At 35.0% G+C, this 26,467-nt stretch overlaps 1 protein-coding gene across 2 annotated transcripts in view; it reads right to left on the bottom strand.

Moving 5' to 3' along the window:
• The window catches only part of CACUL1 (CDK2 associated cullin domain 1), a 98,101-nt gene that overhangs the window by 10,436 nt on the left and 61,198 nt on the right, over window positions 1-26,467 (bottom strand). Inside the window, exons 4-7 of one of the 2 annotated variants that reach the window (XM_001377037.4) lie at window positions 25,598-25,693; window positions 21,103-21,205; window positions 11,239-11,328; window positions 6,185-6,323 (exon numbers count right to left, since the gene is read on the bottom strand). In XM_001377037.4, coding sequence (XP_001377074.2) covers window positions 6,185-6,323; window positions 11,239-11,328; window positions 21,103-21,205; window positions 25,598-25,693 — 428 coding nt within the window. The remainder of the gene's footprint in view (window positions 1-6,184; window positions 6,324-11,238; window positions 11,329-21,102; window positions 21,206-25,597; window positions 25,694-26,467) is intronic. The other variant, XM_007478921.2, reaches the window with a different exon arrangement.

Raw genomic sequence — 26,467 nt, 5'->3', positions numbered from 1 at the left:
AAAGTAAAGGTTTAAAAAAAAAAAGAAGTGAGGGTTGGTCACACTGTAAGTGAAGGCAACTACAGACAGCTTCCTATTCCATTTTTATCCATACAATGTCAAGAGATCCAATAGAAGGTCCCTAACCACAATGAGTGGACTTCCCCTAGTAGGGGATTAAGAGGAACATTGAGAAGAGTATGATCTGCACAAATGGGAGAAACATTCACATTGATGAAACCCAAGAAGCATATAATAGTTTTTAAGAGAATGTTTAACTTAGAAGGTACACAATTTTAAGATGCAAAAAACAAATGCAAATACTTCTGAGTCATGCAAATCTTTGTCCGTATTATTATGAGAGACAGAGAGAGAGAAAGAAAGAGAGAGAGAACGAGCGAGAACTGGCTTCTACTGATACCAGTTAGAAATTCTAAGCCTCAAGAAATTCTAAGTCTCAAGAAGATGGGCCTTTCCTAGAGGCTTCACGCCTCAGCCTTTCACTCACCAATCTAAAAGGAAAGCAGTCTGAGATTCCTCCAGGGTCGAGTTCCTCTTCAAGTCTCTCCTCAAGTGCCTACTCTCCAGTCCAACTCCAAGTAAGAGTATCTAATAATCCCAAATCCCTTCGGTGGTCCTCTTTTTAAAGATCTTTTTCTCTTGTGTCACCTCCCCTAAATTTCACATCTACCAATCACAGCAGACACTCTGCTCTAGGACTGCCTAGAAGGCAATTAGTCGATTCTAATTCGTTACCCACTATCGCACACGTAGGTCACAGACCTTCCACCTCATGATTAAGTGGGAGATTTATACCCTTAGTGATCAGATCTAACATGGGCAGATCTTCCCACTCAACTTCAAGTAATGTGCTTACATTTCTGGGGATTAAATCAACAAATAGACAGAGGACTACAATTCAATCTTCACAATCAAGGAAGAGCTAAGTACCTTCATTGTTACCATCAGGAGATAGCTAAATCCAATCTTCACATCACCCACTATCATGTTCCTATGTAGAGAAGCATGAACTAATACTAATCCAGAAGCTTCTGCATGAGGCTCACATATTTTGGGATTCACCTGCTGGCAAAGATCTGCTAACATACCCCTATCCTTTATGACTACACAACAAGAAGCACACACAGATTCTGCCTAGGTATATGAGGAAGGATGGTAGCAAAGTAAAAGCATTCTCTTCCCTGACTGGGCCTAACTGAGGTTAGCACTTTTTAACCCCCACTCCTCAAAGATTTTAAAGTAGTATAAAGAGATAACTTAGGAGTCATGAGTATTCCAAAAGAATATGACGAATCAAAAAGCCCAAATGCCATAATGCAGGAAATGCAACATGACATGAGGGTTTGCTAAACATCTTTTGTTCCTGCTCTTTTAATTCTTTGTTTGAAAAAATGCTTTTATGGGTAAAGGAGAGAGGGACATAGAAATGAAGGTGACAGTAAAGATATTTTTAAATACAAAAATCTAAATCTCTACCTCTACCCTAAAGGAAATAAAATGACCTGGGCCAGCATCTTGAGCTAAGGCTCTGACTTTTATTTTCTGGACATAAAATACAGAAGTCAGAGATCTGTCAGCCACACCAAGTCTGTGGCTAGATCTTCTTGAAATTGACAAGAGGTTTTCTGGCTTTTGACAGTTATTTATTGGAGGTAATTAACAGGACTAGATATTCAGAACAATTCCCAAAGTAAGGCTTTTAACATTTTGCTAAAAAGGTTATTAATAAGTTCCAGTAAGAGGGGTTATGACTGGGTCAACACCTCCCCCCCTTTTCTCCTTTCCCTTCTTGGATCACTTAATTATGACACTGCCAAACTAGAGGTTCAGTTTCCTCTAGTCATACCCTCCAGAGTATGTGGCAAGAAAAGGGGAAGTGTACAAGTACTTTCATCAGGGCAGAGGCTCTTAATACCATTCCTATTGCTATTATGTCTTAAATCACAGTAAGAGCTTATAAATCTATTATAAAGGAATCCTCATACGTGATTAAAATTTAAATTTTCTCTTACAAGCCTTTGTAAACCTCAAATTTCCTTAGACTTATAAATGTTGGAAATTTCACCATTGGGATATTTCATACTTGGAAAATTTCTTACTGATAGTCTATTGGAATGGGAACCCCATTGGCATGGGAGGTTCCTTCTCTTCCCTTCTTAAGATTACTTTAGGACAGAAACCCTTTGCTGAACAATGGAAAGGACTTTGACCTATGCTTAAGCATAGAACAGGAATTTCTTTGAGTCATGATTGATTTTAGAATTGATACAATGGAGATACTTGGAATAAATCTCCACCCTATTCAGTCCTAACAGGATTGAGTAAGGGCTGCAGCCTAGATCAAAATTTAATTATTCCAATCTCTACCCTACTCAGGTTAACAGGATTTAGAAAGGGCTGTAGCAAAGGAGCAAAGATTTAATCATTTGAAAATATGACCTTCAACAGACATGTGCAAAAGCCAGAAACCTCTGGGCGGTCCTGGGTTAAGCTAGAGCCTCCATTGGCACAGGGAAATTGATGAACAGTGATTGGTAGATGGGAGAACTGAGGGGAGGAACTTGGAGGGTTTCCTTAAAGATAGGGGGTCTGAAGACTCCAAGGGAGGTTGAGTAGTTGGTCGGTGTGGTTCGTGTGGGCTCTGAGAAGCTTGCTCTAAAGGAAGCTGAAGGTGGGGGCCTCTGAGACTGTTTCTCCATTTTGGTCACGTGAGTAATAGGGACTGATCTCTTTTCTTTGCCCCAGCTATCTAAGGGCTTGGGCCTTTTGGCCCAGCCTAAACAGAAGGGGTATTTAAGCCCTATTTCCTTCTCTCCCTTTTCTCTCTCTCTATCCCTAATTACTTCCTCCTATTGTAATTAAACTCCATAAAAGATTGACGGCTGACTTAAGTTTTCATTTAGGAATTACATTGCTGATTCCTTGGCGACCTTAAATTAATATATATCAGTCTTTTAAAGTGATTCCCTTGTAACACCTTAGATCTTAAAAGGTCAATTTCAGATGAAGGCACTTGTGATTTCATGTACTCTTCCTAACAGTATAAATGGCAATGTCTGCTTGCTTTCTCATTCTATGACTCCTGTCCAGGACTTCCCACGAATTCAATGCACTTCAGCTTCTGCTTTAGGGCTTAATCTTTCATAGGTGCCTATGAAGTACCTAAATTGCTCACCCTTTTTTCCTCAAATGATTAGCTCAATTCCTTTTCTTCCAAACCTTTTATATCTTTTGTTACCTCCAGTATACATGTTTCAGTTCAAGGCAGAAGAGTGATATGGGCTAGACAATGGGGGAGGTAGGAAGGGGGGAGGGGCACACTAAGTGATTTGCTTAGGGTCACACAGCTAGGAATTGTTTTGAGACCAGATTTGAACCCAGGGCATCCATTCTCTAGGGCCAACCAAGCCCTAGAGTCTAGGCCTTGCTCTCAATCCACTAAGCTGCCTCACTGCCCCCTTCTTGTATACTTATTACGGATAATATGCTTCACCCCATTTACATGCAACTTGCTCCTTTTCACAGCCCTAGATCACCTTCAAACTAGATTCCTTGGAGATAATGTTATGATTTGTATCAATAAAGATCAAATTATAAACACCATATTTGTCCCATCAGCAGGAGGATATTGATACTAAAAAGATTCATTTGTGATTTAGAAAGCAGCCTAGGACCAATTTTCTCAAAAGTAATCCAACTCACTAGGCCTAGATCTCTGTCCATCTGTAATATTATATACTGATACTAACAGACTAAATATAGAATGCCCATAAAATCACATGTCATAATTTGGCTAGTATATATCCTAACATTATCCATTTTATTCTACCTGTGAGGGTCACTAAGCTGATTTTCTTTTCAGGGATTGTGAAACTAAATGAAATGGTCTTTGACCTTTACTCAGTCTTCACAGTCATCCACAAACAGGAGTATCTGAAGACACTCAATACTATGTTTTGCAAAAAGTATTTGTTGAATTAAATAAGCTTGTATTCAAAAGCAGCATTATCCTTGGTTGCCACCTATCTCCATTGACAAGTAAAACAAATGTTTACTAGGTGATTTTGGAGCTCTTTAGATTCCATGTTTTGACAACTTAGTTATATCAGTTAAACTTCTCTAAGCAACAGCAATGAAGACGAATCTAAATAGTAAATGCTAATGATGTTCATTTAGCTGACATTTTTCAGAGCCAACAACTTATTTAAATAGATAGGATAATAGCATGCTATGTGTTCTCTTTATTCTTTTTTTTTTTAATTTGATGTTTATTTTGACTTTTTGCTTTTAACCAGTTAGTCTGATGGCAGAGATAGAAGACTCAGAAATGTCTCCCTTCTCACTAATATACAGATTTTGTTAAATCTAGATATTTGCTATCTAATGAGATAGAGCCATTTTTTTCTGACACTGAAACCAAAGTGAGAGGACAAATTTGCTTTGAATCATGGCCACCAAAAGAAGTCAAAATAGAGCAACATTGCTGAAACTCATGCTACTCTCAGCTAAGCAGGAAGGCTTTTAGCTTTATCTGGCTAATTCATATAGACTGACAATGTGAAGAAGCAGTGGTAAAAGCAGTGAAATTAAAAATAGTATGGAGATATACTCTCTCTGGCACCTACAAATGGAGGTATAGTCATTAATATCTTCATTTACAAAGGAAAACAAGAGTCTAAATAGTTCCACACCAAATTTTATATGGTTAAAGATAATGTGACCATATTTATTATTCATTTCTAATAATAAAGCATATGTAACTAGATTTGTAAAAGAGCTGGTCTCTCAGCCAAGGTTACCCCAAAGACTCAGATATGGGCTAGAACATTTGAGAAGTCTTTTTTTTAGGTGTGTGTTTATCTGCAGCTCTGAAGAAAGGAAAAGGAAACGACAACGCTTTTTTTGAGAGTTTAATACCCTATTAGCAGATGTTGTACAATTATTCTTTTAAAAAGAAGTACTCAGGGGGGCAGCTGGGTAGCTCAGTGGACTGAGAGCCAGGTCTAGAGACAGGAGATCCTAGGTTCAAATCTGGCCTCAGACACTTCCCAGTTTTGTCACCCTGGGCAAGTCACTTGACCCCCCATTGCCTAGCCCTTACCACTCTTCTGCCTTGGAGCCAATACACAGTATTGACTCCAAAACAGAAGGTAAGGGTTTAAATAAAAAAAAAAGTACTCAGAAACATCTTCATTCCCACTAAAGCCTAATTTTCGTCTAGTCCAAAAATTACCAAGCCTGGTTTTGTAACATACTAGGGAATTTCAAATTTTCTCAATAATTGTTCAAATTCTGATAATTTGTCTTTAACTTAACTTAAATATAGTATAATATGGCACTTCAGCAAAAGGGGTGCATATTACTCAAAGATAGTGTGGTAAAATGGAAAGATAAAATTCCTGAAACTCTAAAGCCATAGTAAAATAATGCACAAATACTTTTTTTAAAGTACTCTTTACACATATTTTGTTAGCTTAGAACTATTAAGAATATATTGTCTATAACTCAATTTAATTAAAATGTCTAATTTGAAATACAAATGTCTAAAAAATAAAATTACCCCCTTACTATCCCCAACCTCTAAAAACTATTCCCTTACCTCCTGCCCAAGCTAATTTTTGTCATTTTGGAATGGGAGTCAGTATGAAGTCTGTATAGGTAAAAAGTATATATTCCCTTGTAGGAATTCCTATTCTAAGAATAACCATGGGATTCATAAAGAAAAGGACTGGTAAAATTATTTTAACTGGAGTTTTTCTAATATGCTGCTTTTACTAAAAGTTTATAAACTTACTGCACATTACATATACAATAGAAAAAAAACATTTTTTGTGACATGGCTCCCTGTTAGTAGTCTGGTGTAAAGCCTATGAATCCCTTCTCTAATTTTCTTAATGTAGAAAATAAATTCTAAAGGATCACAAATTACATTAAAATACAGTTATCATACTATTTAATAAACAAATTCTTAGAACCCCTGCAATAGAATTTCACACCATGAAGTAAAATCTTTTAAAAATTCCTGCCATAGCACCCATCCCTGTTCTAACACTATAAATGTTTTCCTATCTTGAGTTAATCCATGCTTATGCTGACAACCCCTGAAAAGACCTTCCTTACACTGAGTAGCTACTTGCAGCTCTAGTTTATGAGTGAGTCAGTTCTGAAGCACAATCCAACAAACCTTGCAAATCCGTTTTGTAAAAGGTCTCTCTGGAGTTTCTGATCTTGAGCTGCATATTGCTGAAGCTCTGATTCCATTGCAGGTGGGAGTATGTTTGGGATAAACTTAGAAAATAAAGCTGGTGCCATCTGAACCCACTCTGAGTGAGGGAAAAAAAAGAAAAAGTAAATAAGTTTGAGGGTTTATTTTGTTTGAAGTAAACTTTAAAGGGAAAAAATTATCATTAAAAATTCTCCTCTACTACTAAAATTATAGGCTGCTACAAATGAATAATAGTCACTATTCCCCAAAGCAGGCAAATGCAAAACATATAGAATGAGATAGTAAAGAGGCATAAAATGCTATGAGAGTTTGAGTAGGGACAAAGACATTTTTGGGAATGGTAGCCAGGGAAGGAATTTTGGTCTACATCCACATTGGCAAACCTATGGCACACGTGATGGAGAGGGCTGCTCCATTCCCTCTCTCCACACTCGACTGAGGACCTCTATCTCATCATCTGTCCCTCTCCCCAACAGCCCAATGGAAGTGCTTCCTCCTTCCCCTAATCTGGGTTAAGGTGAGGGGCTCACATGTAGTGTGAGGGATGCAGTTTGGGCACTCAGTCTCTAAAACAGGGATCCCCAAACTTTTTACACAGGGGGCCAGTTCACTGTCCCTCAGACCATTGGAGGGCCAGACTATAAAAAAACTATGAACAAATCTGTATACTGCTGTCTTGGATAGTGGAGGCTGTAATGCTGGCTGTGATGGGCCTGTTACACCTTGCACAAGCCCATCACTGCCACCACTATACCTGGCAGCAGTATACACAGTGCGGAATCCCCTTCCCCAGATTGCCGCTCACCATGCTGACGTCTTCCATTGTGCAGCCACATAATCCTTTGCACGGTGCCTCGTTCTCATTCAGTTACTCTCAGAACAAGATGACAAACAAAGGATTATGTCATTGGAAGTAGTACTATATGTGAGTGACGCTGCACTTTGTGGCGCCGCCACATAGAGTGCTCCTCTCACTGACCACAAATGAAAGAGGTGCCCCCTTGCAGAAGTGCGGTGGGGGCCACATAAATGGCCTCAGGGGGCCACATGTGACTCACAAGCCATAGTTTGGGGACCCCTGCTCTAAAAGGTTCGCCATCACAGGGATTATGAGTAGAGATATAGCAAAGGAGGTTGATGTTTTCTTTCTATTTCCAGTGGTAGAACCAACTTGTTAACTGCTTACAGATTAAGAGCAAGAGATTGGGTAGGCCTCTCATGTCTTGACGTGGCTAAATGAGAGGTCAAAATACAGACAAGAGATAAGGTGAGTTTTTGTTCACCCACCTATCAGAATTCACTTCTTTCCTCTGCCTATGAAAATTATTTTTATACGTATACATAGATACAATTATATTGCTCTGTACTTAGAACTCTACAGCTTCTTCAGAGAAAAGTTAAATATCTCTCATCTCAGAAAATAGCGTTGCTATTTTGAGCCATCATTAGTTAAAATTTATTCCTATTCCTACTAAAGAATAATGAACTTTTAGATGACTTGAGCTTAAAAACACAATGTGGCTTAGAAAACAAGGCTAGCCCTAGGTTCAAGTTCTCTTTCTGACTGGTTGTATAAAGACATTAAGTCACTCAACCTCTCACCGCTTTTACCCAGGAACTCTAAGTCAATATATATCAAAGAATAGTTGTTGATCAGAGGGAGAGAAACTTGTCTCACCAGAAGTTCCTTTTATCAATTAAATTCTAAATTCAGACTCTTCTTTCCCTCTCAAACAAGATGAAAGAAAACAGGTACAATGTGGTAAGAAATGGTAACAGTCAAATGCTGATTAAGAAAAGGTTTAAGGTTCTTAAAACCATAGGCCATGTTTTTTATTAGGAAATCAATTTTTGTGAGATGAATAGAGTACCCTACAAACTCCTTAATAAAACATAAAGCATGTCCTAAGATTCTTAATGCAGATTTTGAAGATCAAAGCTTAAAACTTTAACTTTTAAATTTTAAAGTTTTAATAACTTAAAACTTCACTAACATTTTCAATATGCCTTCTATAATGCCTATTGCTAGTAATGTAAAGATGCCTCAGAAAATATCTAGAATAATTCATAGTACTGATTCTAAGGTGGAAGGTAATGGATTTTTTCAGAAATATATCTAAAATAGCAAAGGTTGTCTAAATGAAAAAAATAAATCCACTTAACAGAGTCAATTCTTGAACATGAAGTTCTCACAAGAACAATATGGATTCTATTATAAGAGTTTCAGTCTGAATAAAAAGTTTTTTTTAAATGAACAGGTAAAAAACCCTAAAAGATTAGCTTTATTCTAAGATTCTCTTCATTACTTGGGATAAAAGCTATATCCAGTAAAGCTGTCTTATTCAGCATATAGAATTGAGAAATGCCATAAAGTTGCCTTCCAACATGAAAATATTCACAGGTTAATCCTGAAAAATCACAAGCTCTATTCAGCAGTCCTAATGTTTAAAATAAAAAAAGATTCCAATTCAATTAAATAAGCTGCATAATCAATTACTCAAGGGCTTCTGGGTCAAAAATTTTCAAGCATATAACCTAGTAAAATTTTGTCACAAATTTGTAAAACTATCACATTAAGTTAGGGAGCCATTAATGTTTGTAATTTTCTATGGGCATTAGGAATTATGAATTTGGGGAAATTAAGAAGGGGGGGTCATTTTCCCTATCAATCTTCATATGATTCATGGTTAGACTCACCAGAATAGAAACATCCCCAGAATCCTCAACAGAAATATAGTAATCAAACTAAATCAGATGATATGGGCATTTCACCAGTTAAGTATTTACAAATAATAAATAGTGATTACATACTTACATACAGACACAGTCAAAGAAAGATTATCTAAGTTTATAAGATAATGTATTAGGAAATTTAAGAAACTGTTCCTAGAGATATAGATATAGATATATGTAGATATAGATTAAACCAAGACAAGGAATTGTTTGGAACATTTTCCATTCAGGGGGAACAAAGATTCAAATCTTCTTCATCTGATATTCAAGGCTCCCACAATCTGGCAGAGTATCATCTTTTTTAATCATATCCCTACATTTGTACTTTTTGGTCCTTCCACCTCACAGGCTAAGAATGGCTTTAATCCCCAGTTTCTACAGGTGAAATACTACTATTTTTCAAGACCCTCCTCAAATGCTACTTCTTCCAAGAAGCATTCCTTGCTCCTCTTCTCACAAGGTGTTCATGGAATTAAAGTTGGATAATCTATGAATATCTACTCCAAATCAATAATTAAAAAAAAAAACAAACACCTCCTAGAAAATATATCCAGTAAGAAGTCATTCAGTCTTTACCTGAAAATCTCCCAATAAGGGGAAACCCACCATCTCTCAAGTGTATTCTATTTCAAGAAAACATTGAGAGAACCTAGTCTATTATGATATACTTGCTAGATTCTCTCGAAATCTGTTCTCTGAATATTTGTGAGCCTCTAAACAAACTCAAAAATAGGGTGAGCTTCAAGAAACACTCTATACAATCTTTTCGAAAGACATACATCAATTATATTCAAATTCAATAAACACTATGAATAAGTATCCATGAACAAGCTGATAATGGTGGTGGATGCTGATAATGACTTTGTGCCAGGCACCATATATGCTAAGCCCTTTACAATCACTATAATAGTCCTGAGACATAGGTGCTTTTATGACTCATTTTACAGAAAAGGAAACTGAACCAACAGAGTGGGTCTCAACTAATGTCAAACACTCAGAACAGCCTGAACAGTGACCACATTCTACTATTATTCCATCCTACCACTAGGCTCTTAAGCCCTACGACCATAAGAGCCATGTTTTATATACATTTCTACATTTCTCCCCAAGACTAATACAGTGCTCTGGGCATGATAAGCTCTTCTGAAATGTCTGCTAAATTCTATTCAGACAAGAAAGTGTCTTAGGGTTTCCTTCATGCTTGTGCTGCTCTTATTTCAACACAGTTGTACCAAAAGATATACATGTAGGACACCTATGGATGTGTGAGTCTTAGTTCCATTAATGTATACAGTCCCTAGAAATATTAGTTCAAAAACAACAATATTGTTATGACTCTTTCAGACCAGTAGTTTATGTTTATGCCCATTATGATCAAATATGGGGGGCAGAAGCTAAGTGTCTAAGTCGATTGAGAGTCAGGCCTGGAGACAGGAGGTCCTGGGTTCAAATTTGGTCTCAGATACTGCCTAGCTGTGTGACCCAGGGCAAGTCCCTTAACCCCCTACCACTCTTCTGCCTTAGAACTAATACACAATACTGATTCTAAGATAGAAGCTAAGAGTTTAGAAAAAATAATAAAACTCTGTATATATGCAAGGGAAGAGGACTCTTTAAAATAGGCCTATCAATATCTTCAAAGGATATTTCCCCCTACCATTTAATATTTTCTTCTAAATTCTATATTAAAGTATAATTTTGCCTGAATTAGTCTTCTCATGTCACAATGTTCAATATCTCTCCATGCTACATGACGGCACAATACAACTGAGAGACAGCTAGCCTTGGAGTTGGAAAGAGCTATGTTCAAGTGCTGCCTCTGGTATGAACTAGCTAGGTGAACCTAGCCAACTCACTGAGCATCTCAGTGCTCTAGGCCACTCTATATTACCATAAAAGACAAAACAGCTACATACTGGCATTGGTAGAAAGAGTTTCTTAACTCAACATTCCATAACCCAATGAAATCGAAGGAATGGATTTCCTCCCAAAAGATGAATTGAAAATTTCAAATATTTTCAAATCAATTACTTCAGAATTTTGGCAACTATGTAGCACTTTTCTTAGCCTGACAAGGTCACATATGCAAATCTTAAAATGTCATATAAATGCTGGCTATTATCATTAGAACAATCTGTGAAATGGTAAACTAAATAGATATAATTGTCTTATTATTAAGTCTCATAGAAGAAAAGATTTAAAATACACTTTTTTTTTTTAATTAAGCCACTCATCTTCAACCTTTTCAACCCCTTTCAAAGGAAAAAGGTAATGTTTACCTGGTCTAAGTGTATACAGGCCTTTCACAATATTTGCCATAGTTGAAGGTGTTATTTGAAATGGTGTTGACTGGGCTTCTAAAAGTAAAGCTGAAATAAAAAAGAAAAATAAATGGTTACAAAGGCTAAAACCCTTACTGGTTCTAAGACAGTTGTTTATGACCTTGCTTCACCAGTTCTCTAAGAAAAGTTTCTACATTTAAGTGAAGAGATAGTAAATTCTACATATAACATATAAAATATCTATATATAACTGAAGATATAGTAAAATTTAATTTACTAGTAAACATGAGGGTCTGTGGGAATGTATAATAGAAATGATTCAATTCCCACACATTCTGGCACATATCACATTTGAAATATTAATACCACGTTTCCATTTAGTGGTTGGATCTAAGTATTTGCATTTAGGGAGTAAAATGTTCTCTAGGTTTGGATTTTAGATAATAAATAACCTCTATCAGGTCACTTCCCCACCTGTCCATAAGAGACTATTTCCTATTTAATGAAGTCTATAAATCCTGACAAGGAAATGCTCAGAAAAATAAAATTTCTGGATGGCAACTGTCTGGGTTTATTATGAACAAAGCAGTTATACAGACATATGAAGAGCCTTAATAATTCCAAATAAAAATAAGATGGGGGGCACCTGGGTGGCTCAGTGGATTGAGAGCCAGGTCCAAAGATGGGAGATCCTGGATTCAAACCTGGCCACAGACACTTCCAAGCTGTGTGACCCTGGCTAAGGTCACATATTAACCCCCATTAACCCTTACTTGCCCTTAACCCCCATTGCCTAGCCCTTACTGATCTTCTGCCTTAGAACCAATATACAGTATAGATTCTAAGACAGAAGGTAAGGATTTTTAATAAAATAAAATAAAAATTAGATGATCTCCAAGTTTTCTTTTTTTATTAACGATTCACTGAGATTCATTAACACGTGCTTATTACAAAAATTAATAGAATTATTCGATAGCCAATTACAGCTACTAGTTTTCCATTAATGTTTAGTAAGCTCTTAATAATTCTGATGCCACAGACTGAATCAATAGTGTTAATGTTTTATTTACTGCTATATATAGCTAAAGTCTTTCAAATAAGTCAATAGCAGAGTTTTACTATAGTCTAGCCAAGTTTAAGGAAAGCTATTCTTCATTTATATAGAAATGCTCAAATGCATCTGTGATCTCATTGATTCAGGAATTCATTTCAAGACAGACTGTAATCTACCCATATATGCCCATTACATATTAGAGGTCCATTGGCCTCAATAAAGGCTTGTGCAACCCAGAGTTCATCTGAGTAAACGTTTTTGGTCTTCCATTCTCAACAGAGAAGTGGGAATTTTTTTCTTTTTTCTTTTATGAGATACTTCCACTACCTTATTGTAAAATTTAGGATAAATATTTGATCATAGGATATATGTAGATCATTGTTAAGTAAAAATACTCTATGAAAAAGAAATTTCAAAAATATAAAATATGACATTTTAAAATGAAGCAAATTGAAAATACTGAGCATACCAGTAATTTTTAAAATAATAGTACATACATTTTATGCATTTATGGGTTACTGAATTTTTAAAAATATCTCTAAAGGGGCAGCTGGGTAGCTCAGTGGATTGAGAGCTAGCCCTAGAGACGGGAGGTCCTAGGTTCAAATCTGGCCTCAAACACTTCCCAGCTATGTGACCCTGGGCAAGTCACTTGACCCCCATTGCCTAGCCCTTACCACTCTTCTGCCTTGGAGCCAATACACAGTATTGACTCCAAGACGGAAGATAAGGGTTTTAAAAAAAATCTCTAATTTCTAGCTTTTGTCTGTCCAGTCTGCTGACTTTTGTATTCTTTTCCCAAACTTTAATTTTTTACTTATTTCAACTTCTAAAAAGAAATTTTGTATGTTTATGTTATTAAAAGATAAAATATGTTGATATTATAAATTATATATTTTTTCTGCATTGTCTGCTGATTTTCATGTGTTGTCTACAACTTCTGCAAAATCCCCCAAAACTCCCTTTAATTTCTTATACTAACCTGCAATACATCAAAACCATAAAAGGGAAAAGTCTCAATGTGGAAGGGATATCTGTATATTCAAATATGTTAATAAATTTTCAAGTTAAATTACCTATGTTAGAGATACATTGTATCACATTCTCTTTTAGCTTAGGACATTTAAATTAAATGCCTAATTTAAAAACCTATCTAAAGGCTCCTGAAAATTCAAGATGTTAACTCAACCCTAATCCTAAAGGAATCATTATGGGCATCAATAATCATTGCTGTCACTAAATTCTCACTCTTCAGCCAAATGATATAGTGAAGACAAAAGTAAACAGCTAGATTGTGCTAGACATTACCATGAAAACACAAATAGTATGCATCTCAAAATACATTGTGCTATGCAAACTTGAAAACTTTGGGATAAGCACAAGACATTAAAATACATTTAAATGAAGGCTCTTTTAAAATAAAAAAAAGAAGATATGCTCAAGAGTGATATATTCTGTAAGAAAGGGTGATAGTATAATAGAGGAAAGAACATGAGTCAAAAAAACCTAGATTCAAAACCTGGTTCTAACATTTAACTATGGAATCAGTAAGCTGTCACCAGACTACTGCCTCAGTTGTCATAGTCATAAAATGGGAATACAATTAGTAGTACTTATTTTCCAGGTTGGTAGGAAAGTGGAGGAAGAGGAGGAAACAATATATAATTATAAGTTCTTATGATGATATATGGCATAAATGTGAAAGTGCTTGAAATTAGAAGTTAACATAAAGGAGGCTGTTATTATAACTAATGACAACCAATTTTTGCCTAACAAATTATTCCTCCAGGAGAAACCTGTTTTTAATTCTCTCTTTCCATCTCCATCTTAAATTTCTCTTCAAAAAGACTATTTTGGTAATTTTGATGTGAAAACTGGGATGAATCTCTTTGCAAATCAAAACACCTCCCCAGACACTTACTAAAATAAGTCTATTAAAACCTTTGCATGTCCCTCTTCTCCTTATTCCCCAAAGATTATCATCTTTTGGCTTGACCTTAGTTCCAAAAGTACATATTAAAATAACTATTTTCTTTCAAAGGGAAACACAACTTTTGTACTAGTGAAAAGAAAGCATGCTTCATTGTACTCAGGTATGCATTATGAGTATATACCAGAATATTTTTATACCAGCATTCAAAGAATCATCCATGCAACAAATAATTCCTCTCTACAAATTACAGGTTCAACTTTAGCATTTGGTTACAAGTATTTTCTGCACACAGTACTATGACCTCAATAATCAGGTTTTCTATAAAAAAATCTCAAACTACAAGACAAGTTGCCATTTGGCTGACAAGATAATCTACTCTCCGCCAGAGAAAAGAGTATATCTATAGGCTACGTAAGTGTGGAAGGTCTGGGAAACGTTTTATATTTCTACTTCTAAAGAACTTTATAGATAAGTTGATAAAAGGAACAATAGATTTAGATCTATAAAACATGAGCTTTTGTGCAAAGTTAACAAATATAACTTATTACTATTACTTGGATTCTTTAAAGGGCTTAGAATTTGTGGGTTTGCTCAACTTTTCCATGATGAACACTTAGACAAAATATAAAATGCAATACAATGCAGACCAAAGTAATGATCACTCCTGGAGAACAGACCATTTCTCTAAAACTTATAATATAAATTAGGGAGCATGTCTTCTCAGAAAACCCACATATTTATGGATAAACTCCATAGCAGAAAATCTAACCCAAAAAAATCCCCACTCCAAAATAGCAATTATACCTTCATAAGTTTTCAAATAAATATAAAGTAGGTGGTCAACAGAAGGGTAACATCTTAACCATTGAGAAAAGAATATTTAAAACTTAAAGACAAGTAGTGGAAAATAAACCCTTTGGTAATTCCTAAATTACAGAGAGATGCTTAAGAGTAAGGTGGGTTTATAAAAGAAAATGTCCCAACCCAGCTGACCAAGTACACTACAAGCTTATTGGAATTTAAAAACATTCAGTTATTTGCTATTTAGAATCATAAGTATTGACTAAGGAGAAACATTTATTTATGTCCATCTTTTTTTTGTTTGTTTGTTTAACCCTTACCTTTTGTCTTAGAATCAATGCTGGGTATTGGTTCTAAGGCAGAAGAGTGGTAAAGGCTAGGTAATGGGGGTGACTTGTCCTGGGTCACACAGCTAGGAAGTGTCTGAGGACAGATTTGAACCCAGTCTCATCTCTGGGCCTGACTCTCAATCCACTGAGTCACCCAGCTGCCTCCTCCATCTTTTTTTCTAGTCTCTTTAGTATCTAAGTAATATAAACCTTAAAATTTCTTAGACTTATAAATGTTGGAAATTTCACCATTGGGAAATTTCATACTTGGAAAATTTCTTACGATAGTGTATTGGAATGTGAACCCCATTGGCATGGGAGGTTCCTTCTCCTCCCTTCTTAAGATTACTTTAGGACAGAAACCTTTTGCTGAACAATGGAAAGGGCTTTGACCTATGCTTAAGCACAGAACAGGAATTTCTTTGAGTCATGATTGATTTTAGAATTGATACAATAGAGATACTTGGAATGACAGAATCAGGTCTTGGAAAATACAATTTCCACCCCACTCAGTCCTAACAGGATTTAGGAAGGGCTGCAGCATAGATCAAAATTTAATTATTTGAGAATATGACCTCCAACAGACATGTGCAAAGCCCAGACCTCTGGGCGGTCCTGGGTTAAGCTAGAGCCACCATTGGCACAGGGAAAATGATGGACAGTGATTGGTAGATGTGAGAACTGAGGGGAGGGAACTTGGATGGTTTCCTTAAAGAGAGAGGGGTCTGAGGACTGGGGGGAGGGTTGGAGAGTTTTGGCTCTGGTTGTTTGGGAGAGGTGCTCTGAGAAGCTTGCTCTGAAGGAAGCTGAAGGTGGGGGCCTCTGAGACTGTTTCTCCATTTTGGTCACGTGAGTAATAGGGACTGATCTCTTTTCTTTGCCTCAGCTATCCAAGGGCTTGGGCCTTTTGGCCCAGCCTAAACAGAAGGGGTATTTAAGCCCTATTCCCTTCTCTCCCCTTTCTCTCTCCCTCTCTCTCTCTATCTCTAATTCCTTTCTTCCTCCTGTCTGTAATTAAACTCTATAAAAGGTTGACGGCTGACTTGAGTTTTCATTTAGGAATTACATAGCTGAATTCCTTGGCGACCTTAAATTAATATATATCAGTCTTTTAAAAGTGATTTCCTTGTCACAGTAAACACATTATAATTAGAGTTCAATTTTTTTTAATGATACCATGAAAATGAAAAGAAACAAATAAATTTTTTCATTTGACCTATATTTCTAAAATCTCTGAAATTTCCTAGGGCTGTGATAAATGATGAAAATTAAATTGTTTTCCTAGTTACTGCCAAATACAAACAGATAATTCCAAAGTAAATAACTTTTTGTCAGATGGTGTAATTTCTCTGTAGGATTTTAGCAGAATATATTTCAAACACACTGCACACAGTAGAAGAAACATGACAATGTCAACAGTTTGGGGAATACCTACTAATTAAGAACCAAAATACTGACACATGAAATTGTGTTTTCAAACTTAAAAAAATGGATGTCATTTGTTTAAAATCCTAGATAGCTAAAAATGATTCTATGATTTCTCAGGAATTAAAAGATACAGGTAAAAACTTCTACCTTAATTTCAAAATAAAGTTCTGCTTTTAATCACTTCCCCCTTTCCCCCTCCCTACTGCCCTCTTTCTTATTCCTCTTCTACTTCTCTATAGGGTAAGATAGGATTCGATACCTCAGTGAATGTGGCTATTCTCCCCTCTCTGAGCCAATTCCAATGACAGTAGGATTTAAGTATTACCCGTCACCACCCTCATCCTCCCTTCCTCTGTAATAGTATTTCCCCTCCCACCCTGGGTCTCTTTACTTGATATAATTTGCCACCATTTTGCTTCTTTCTTCCCATTTCTCTTAGTGCAATCCTCTTTTTCACCCCTAGATTTTTTTACATATCATCCTAAACAGCTTACTCCCCCAACCTCTATGTATACTTCTTCTAACTACTATAACAATAACAATTTTTAAGTTATAAATATAATCTTTCCATATAGAAATATAAATAATTTGATCTAATTGAAGCTTTTAAATTTTTTCTTTCTAATTTGCCTTTTTATGCTTCCCTTGATTTTTTTATTTGGATATCAAATTTTCTTTTTAAATCTGGTCTTTTCTTTAGGAATTCCGGAAAAACTTCTATTTTATTAAATGACCCTGAAAGAATATAGTCGCTTTTGATAGGTAGGTGATTCTTTGGTAGTAAACCCAGTCCCTTGCCTTCCAGAATATCATATTCCAACCCTTTCGGTACTTCAGTGTGGAAGCTGCCTGCCAGATACTGTGTAATCCTGACTGGGGCTCCATGATATTTGATTTTTTTTTTCTGACTGCTAACAGTATTTGTTCTGGCTTTGGAACTCGAACTTGACTATAACATTTCTGGGAATTAACATTTGGGAGATTTATTGCAGGAGGTGAGCTGTAGGTTCTTTCAATTTCAATTTTACCCTGTTATTCGAGAATATCAGGACAGTTGTCTTGGATAATTTCTTGTAATATGATGTCTAGGCATTTTTTTTGGTCATGACTATCAGGTAGTCCAGTAATTCTTAAATCATCTGTCCTGACCTATTTGCCAGCTCAACTGTTTTTTTTTCAATGAGATATATCATATTTTCTTCTATTTTTTTTATTCTTTTGATTTTGTTTTATTGTTTCTTAATGTCTCATTAAGTCATTAGCTTCTATTTGCCCAATTCTAATTTTTAAAGTCTGAATTACTTCCATGACTTTTTGATCCTCCTTTTCCATTTGGTCCATTCTACTTTTCAAGAAACTATTTTCTTCATTGGATTTTTTTTTTTTGCCTCTTATTCCTGTAGGTTAATTCTGTTTTCTTAAAAAGGTTTTTTCTTCGTTGGATTTTTGTGCCTCTTTTTCCAGTTGACCAATTTTGCTTGTTACACTGTCATTTTCTTTTTGCATTACTTTCATTTCTTTTTCTCATTTTTCTTTAACCTGTCTTATTTGATTTTTTAAATTGCTTTCTGAGTTTTTCCAAAGCTTGAGGCCAATTCCCTTTTTTTTTTAAGTTTTGCATGTGGTTGCTTAGATATCAACATCTCCTGTTGGTTCTGTTTTTTGTTCCCACAGAAATTTAAGTCTTTCTTCTACTGCTTGCTCATTTTCCCAGCCTTTTTTTCAGTTGGGGACAAGGAATTCTGAAAGCTGCTAGCTGATTCTGTTTCCTCTGCTTCTAGATTGCAGAGATTAGCACTATGAGCTATTTTGCCCTGGGGTAAGGTCTTCACAGCAGCGCAGGCTTAAAAGGGATCAGTGATATGGACTTCCAAATCTTACTACAAGCTAGTGCCAGGGCCTGGGACTTCAAGGAGTGGGTATGGGGAGTAGAGTGCTCTGGTGGTAGTGTAGGCAAGGTCCCAGGATATCCCTAGTTAGCCTATGCCCAGGCTAGGAACCTGGCACAATGGGGGAAGGAGGGAGTGGGGGATTAGTTGGCCAGCACTCCTTTGTATAGTTTTGCTTCTCGTTTCCCCTTATTCCTTGAAAATCAACTCTTTCTGCCTACCTGAGAAATGATGTTCATCAAGAGAACCCCCTCTTTCCATCTTGCTAGTATTTTTTACTGTTTTAAGGAACTTTTTAAAAATCAGTTTGGAAGGATTGTCAGAAAGGTTTTAGCTTTGCAGCTGCTGGACCACCATATTGACTCTGCCCCCATCCAAAATAAATATTTGGATATTACATACAATATTCAAGGATGTCAATGATTCCCAATATTCTATTACTATTTAGCTTTACACAAAGAATTCATTCTAACATTTACTTACTCAAATGTACTATGTAAAAGGTGCTAAGTGTAATAATTAAAATGGTTGTCTGCCATAAACTGTGGCATTTAAAAGAGTTGGGGGCATTGGCATTGACATTGACATAAAATGGTGGAAGACATAAATTATAGTAGATATAAAAGTGGGTGAGTAAATTTGACCGCAGAAAATATGTTTCACTACAGTGTCTTGGTTTTTAAATCAAATATAAGGTGGTCCCCAGGGAATATATTCCCAATTATGAATATAACCAAGTCAACTGGGTTTTATAGAGATTTTAATTAATAATACAATGAGGAATTAAAGAAAGAGAGAAAGAGTAAGAAAGGAATAAGTATGAAGGGCCTTAAGCTAACATGGGCTAGACCTGAGTCTTAAGAGAGAGAGATCAGTCAGTCAGTCTTTCATCACTCACCATAAGGTCTGTCTAAGCAAGGATTCTAATGACAGAGTCTCCTCAGAGAGAGTTCCAGCCAGAGTCCTCCTCAAAGAGCCTTCCAGCCAGACTGTTCCAAAGGGCCTCTCTCAAGAGCCTCCAGAGGGACAGAGTCCCTTAAGAGGAGCTCCAGTGAGACCTCCTTAGAGATTGTCCTCCAAGAGCTTCCCTTCTTCAGAGCCTCTCTCAAGAGATTCTTCCTCAAGCAATCCTCATAAGACCCTCTTCCAAAAGGATTTCTTTCTTATATAGGGGGTTTTCTCCTATGTCACCTCCCCTAAGTTCTTCCATCTACCAATCACTGTAGACGTTTTCCAAAGGACAACCCATTCTAAAAAACACTGCTGGGTCAACTAATCCCTTTAGGAGAAAACCTCTGAGTAAGTCTGAACCAGAGAAAACACAGCTGAGTCAACTAATCCCCTCAAGAGAAAACCTCTGAATAAGTTTTCACCTCTTTGCTCCTGGCAAGTTTACAAGTTGCCTGACCTTTATAGGTACCTAGCATCTCATTGTATCAATTCTAAAAACAGGCATGGCTCAAAGAACTCCTTGCCTCATTATAAGTATGGGTCTAAGTACTTTCATTGTTTAGCAAGGAGTTTTCTCCCTTAAGCAGTCTTAAGTACGGGTGGAGTAGAGGTCCTCCCATTTCTGATCCTGGCGAGTTCTCACAGTCAAAATGGGGAATGTTCCCAGTAGGGAAATGTTCCAATTGAGAATTCCCTGATGGGGAAATTTTTAACATTCACAAGTCTGAGAAATTTCAAGATTTACATAAGGTAGATAAAGTTATTTACTAGATATAAAATTCCTTCCTCTAACTTTTTAAAAAAGATGTGATTAAAAAAAAAGATAATGTGGTGATAAAGCTGTGTGATTTTTGGCAAGTCATTTATGTGCCTCAGTTTCCTCATCAGGAAAAATGAAAATAATATGTGTACTTCCTCACAGAGGCTTTATAAATGAAATAAAATATGTAAAGTGCCACATAAAATTTAGCTATTGTCTGAGTGTCAGGAAAAACTAAAGCACTGCTCTCTAAAAGTTCTCCTTTAATCTCTATCCATAATATATTTATATCACTATTTAATGTTAAGAAAATATCTTAACTGAGTTGATAGACCAGTATAAAATAAAATGCTATACAAAATGAAAAGTGTAATAAAAATGATGTTTATGAACTGCCATTAAAAGTCAAGTAATTTGGATATTTAAGAAATCAGGCAAAAAATTTTAAATCTGCTAATATATTTTAAAATAAAATCCAAAATGCATTTCTAAGTTCTATTTTAATTTAGATAACGTAGTTTTATGCAGTTTTAAGACAGAACAATTCTATTCTTTTGTGTCTTTAATGCCAAAGTACTATCAGTTTTCAGAAATATAGCAAATGAAATAATCATGAAAGCATAATTCTTTCCAATATATTTTGTCTTAACCAGAAGCCTTTACTAGAATACTTTTACAATCTCTTCAACTTTCAAAAGTTAGACATCCTTACTTACGCATTAGGCTGTAAATGTGCTTTTCCGCAACATGTTCCGTAAACAGCTTTATAAGATCATCTTTTAGGTCTCTGTTAAGCTTGGTTTCTATGTAAAATTTATTCTGCAAAACAAGACCAAAAAAACCCATAACATTTAGAAGCAAATAATCATTCTAAGTAAATAATACTTTTATCTTTTAAATTATTAAGGTGGTGGTAAATCTCTAAAAATTGTTTATACCACAAATAGCAAACTCACCTCAAGTTTTAAAGGCATAACTTTGTCCAACATCATAAAATGATGTTCAAACCCACAAATCTGGGGGGGGGGGGTCATATTTTAATTTTATTACTTGCTTCTGCTCTCCATGGACAGGTTATTTCTTTCATTAAGCTTATTCAATTAATCAATTTAGAATATTTTTCCATGATTACATGATTCATGTTCTTTCCCTCCCTTCCTCCCACCCCCCCTTCCATAGCCAACAAGCATTCCACTGGCAAACCCACAAAATTTTAAGTGAAATAATGTTGTTGGTTCTGTTCCAGACAATTTCATAGGATCAAAAGCAAATAGAAATTAAAATTTCTAAGTAGAGGCAAAAACATGGGAAGAAGTTTTAATTTTCCAACCACTGTCAGATTAAAAACTGCACTATGGAAGGAGAAAAAAGGCTAGAAAGGCAAGAGGTTAGTATAATATCCAACTTTGGCTTTTATCAACCAATTTAACTTCACTGTTACAAAAAAAAAATTAGAAAAAGAACTAAGGATACAGAGTGTATTCTTTTTTCTTTCCTCCATTCTATTCTCCATACCCCTCCCACCTCTTTAGGCTCATTACAAAATAAAATTAGAAAGCAACAGATTAGTCTAAAATCTTTGGACCCACCTGAAATAATGAACCTTATCAATACTTAATCTAACTCCTGGGGAAAATAATACTCATCCTTTTCAAGGATGACTCAACAAAAGCAAGAAGTCCTAGACTGATGCATATATATATATTTTTTAAAAAGCACCCTTTTTCTCCATGCATTGACCAAATTAGAGATAATGATCAAATTTAAGGAAGAAATCTTTGATTTTTCAGTTCATATAAGTATCTCTAGATCATCTTTGGTGAGATGCAAACGAAAATTCTTAGCGTATAATCAAAGAAAGGAACTGAACTGTTTTAGGAAAACAGATATTTTAAAGTATAATAGTGTTAAGATTTATCTTGCTTAATCTTGCCTCTGAAATTTGTCTATTGTTTGAGAATATTAAAAACTTAACTCCAAAATGAGGAAACTGTAATCTCTCTTGGTAAAAAAGCTTATTAAAGTATACTTATCTAGTCTAATAAAACTGTTTCCAGAAGGGTTATGTGTACAGAATTTTCTTTCACAGAATAAAGTGTAACATTCTGCTCCAAAGAATATTGGCAATTACACTGAAGTGTAAACTACTGTTCCCTATTAAACAATAAAAGGCACTGAACATCAAGCATTATTACAATCTCAAAACATTTGTAATTTGAAGGAATCTTCAAGTCTTCAAGATAAAACATCTAATCCAATATCCTCATTTTACAGATAAGGAAACTGAAGTTTAGAGAAGTCAACTGATTTGTTTAAATCACAAAGACAATAAATACAAAATCTAGGAGATACATAAAGAGTCGATCCTAAATTCACTGGTCCTTTTCTCCTCTATTTGCTATTCTATTTTCTCTTCCTACTCTTCTTAGTTGGGACAATTCCGATACTTCGTGGTCCAATACTACAGTTTAAGCCTGTGGTACACCAGTTGTACACTTCTCAAGTTACACAATTCTCAAAAAAAGTAATTTCTCATTACTTATGCCTTTATTCTCACCTACAACTACAAAAAAGAACTGATTATACTCTTGATCTTGCCATCATACACATTAGTAGGAATATACTATTCTGATTTTAACAAAAAAGTTAAAAAACTAGAAGTATATGTAGTACAGTTACCTTAAAGAAAAGTTTCCCTGATTATATTCAACAGAATACATTGTGTTAAATTTGCTCTTCTAAAATATTAAATGGATTCCCCATTCACAAGCTACCATGAAAAAATATCAAAGGGATGACTAGAAAAGGGAAGGGTGCAGTTATTACCAAGAACATGGGACAACCAACAGAACATGAACTTCGTTCCCAACAAAATATTAAGAAGTCAAAAGGATAGCACCCCCGCCTTCATTTAAAATTTACATGAAGATACAGATGGGTTGAAATTTGCATCACTGAAGGGATTTCCCATATCAATGAAATTATGGGTACAATGAAGTATCATAATGTTGTTTGTTGTTCAGTCACCAGTCCTGCACCAGTCCTGTTTCACTCATCATGTACCCATTTGGAATTTTCTAAACAAAGATACTAGAGTAGTTTTGCCATTTCTTTTCCCAATATAACATTAATTAAGAAATACATATGAGTAAATATATACTCATACATAATAGCACACTTATTCTATGCAAAATTTTCACTATGAACAATTGTTTTGTTTCAATACACCTCTCACCCTTCTCCACTACACTTACCCCAGAGATATTACATAACTAGCATTTGAGCTAGCATTTCTGACTGCATAAAACTTCAAGTCCTAGAACTCCAAAGACAGAGCAATTAAGGAACCACTGCCTTAAATCTTAAAAATACTCATATATAATTGAAGATAAAACTGATACTTAGAAAAGGATCATCTGTTTCTACATGTTTGGACTGTGAAAAACCCATCACCGTCTAACCTGAAACACTTGCTCTATTTGCTCTTTTAAAATAATCAATATGATCAGAGGAAAAGTTCTGAAAAACTATATGACAAAAATGTTTTTTTAGTTTCTTTAATATTAAACAGATCATCCTGCTGATGGGGATTCCAGAGATCTCCAGTTTAAATCTCTAATTTTAAATAATACTCTCCCATATACTGGCACCATCTTTTCAAATAGTGCAATTAAGTAGTCTGTGTAGTTTACAAAAATTTCCCCTCAAACTGAAAAACCAAATTCAAGTTCTAAATGCAAAGAAGAAATCAGAGTTAAGCTTAAATTGCACATCAAAAAGTCTTTAAATGAACTTAGCTTTAGAATAAAACAAGGTATTCACTATTAACACCACTGTTAGCACTTCCCTCAAACAGCAACTGAATTTGGTCATGATTTCTACCCTAAATTCTTTGGATCATACCATCTGTAGAGACTGACAAACTCATAGACACTGTCTTCCTTCATCAAAATTAAACAATAAGCCTACTACTTCAACAGACATCTTTAAAAAGTGAGATATTGTTTGATCATAAATCAAACAATTTAGAGCTATTAAGTTACCATATTTTATTACTAACACCTAGTCATTGTCAACTTATGTGTACACAAACTTTGAAATTAAGTTTTAGCATTTATTCATTTCCAATTCTCTTAACCAGAAATTTTCTCTATCTCTACAATTCACTTCTAATCTACTCTCTATATTGTGGAAATGTCAAGAGATGGGGAGTTTATTTTATGGGAATAAGAGTATTTTGATATCAATAGATAAGCTTAAGCTGCCAACTTTATCATATTCCAATATATTAAATTCTCCTAAATGAGGTGCCTAGTAAGTCCTTAAACAAAAAACAGGTTTTATAATTCCTTTTTCCTCAAAGCTGACTCTTTACACCAAAGGATAAATACTATATAATCATTCATACAGAGATAGTTAATGTCATTTCCTTGATATAAATTAATAAATGCATCTTTATGGTCTATAAAATAACTTTTTTAAAGGATACATTTGACTCATCTTCTTAGAAAGAAATATAACTTCTATTTGTTCAGCATTCTACAAGTAATATAAATGATCACAACTTATGAAAACATCCACTAAAGCAACAATAGTTATCTGAATTGGTAAAATGAATACTCATAATGAAAAGATATGTCTAATCTTCTTAAGGAATTTTTAAAATTTATATTATACATATGGCATATATATTATTCATTTTCCTCAATAGTTGGTTAATTTGGAAATCTCACTGCCTAAATCATGTTGACAAATGTAACTTAATGAGGAAAGTCAGGGGCACATCCCAACAAACTACAAAATACGACCAAGAAAAAGATGACACTATAACATATCAACCAATAGGATGGGAACAATATATAAAATCTCTAAGTATAACACTTAGACTATATTCCTCTCGCTTCATACTTAGCATGTATTGCCTGTTATTATAAGTTACTCTGTACAAGTCTTGCCTCCTTAACTAGACTGAAAGCTTCCTGAGAAGAGAAATCGAGATTTTTAATTTAAGTGTTATGACATGATTATCAAGTTATTTGTTCTAAATTCTGAAGTTACTACTTTATAGAAATTTCAAAACAGACAGAAAAAAAAAAGACAGAAAACCTCTATAAATGTCCCAAAAGATATTCACTCATTGGTCAAATTATGGTTTTAATTCATCATTTTTCTCAAGGTCTTTACTTTTTTATTTTAATGTCCTGAACTTACCATATATATGAAAAGAGGCACAATGCTCTGCAATGCTCCCATATATTGTCCAAGTGCTAAGTTAAATCTTTCAATATAGAGTTCTGGAGGGCTGGCCTGTAGGAAGCAATTTTTTAAAAGTTATCTTTTTTCTGCCCTGAATAATAAGTAAAAACCTATAGGAATAAAAGCAGTATGGTTAATAGCTACAAAATGATCCCTTACCATGACTTTAAAAGAAATTCAAAACAGATACTGATACTTGTATGAACTTGAAGTAACTTGTATGATACTTGAAGTAACTGATACTTAAATGAAATGAAACTTTAATTTTGAAGATTAAACATTAGAACAAAAATTAGAACACTTACTACTAATAAATGTGACTATGAAAAATTATATAGTTTGGCTTAGAGATCTTACATATACCTATAATGCTAAAAGTGTCATTAAAAGGCTTGATCTCTTCCTAGCTGAAAATATATATAATATTTAGATGAAATAATGCTCAAAAGTACAAAGTTATTATTTCAATTGTAAATATATCCTCAACAACTCATTTTGTCTGATGCAAGACAAAAAGTCAAAATGTGAAAAAGTTGGGGAGACTTCATACAATATGAAATTGCAAGACAAAAACCTACTCTGTGAAAAACACCAATACCACAAAGTATTTTACATTTTCCTTTAAATATAGTCTAAACATTTTTACATATGAATTTATACAGTTCTCCAAGAAGCTAAGGCTTATCTTATCAGCTCTGATAGCAAATGTGCAACTATGGGCCAAAGGCACTTATAACCATTTGAGTCTATACCCTTATCTCTAGGAATGGGAATTGTCCTCTAACCTCCCCAGTCCCAACTTCAGTGGGTTACTTTGAGGAAATA

The sequence above is a fragment of the Monodelphis domestica genome, chromosome 1 (genome assembly GCF_027887165.1).
Source record: "Monodelphis domestica isolate mMonDom1 chromosome 1, mMonDom1.pri, whole genome shotgun sequence".
Lineage (NCBI taxonomy): Eukaryota > Metazoa > Chordata > Mammalia > Didelphimorphia > Didelphidae > Monodelphis > Monodelphis domestica.
The sequence above is the reverse complement of the archived record's forward strand: the minus strand, read 5'-3'. Positions and strand labels throughout refer to the sequence as shown.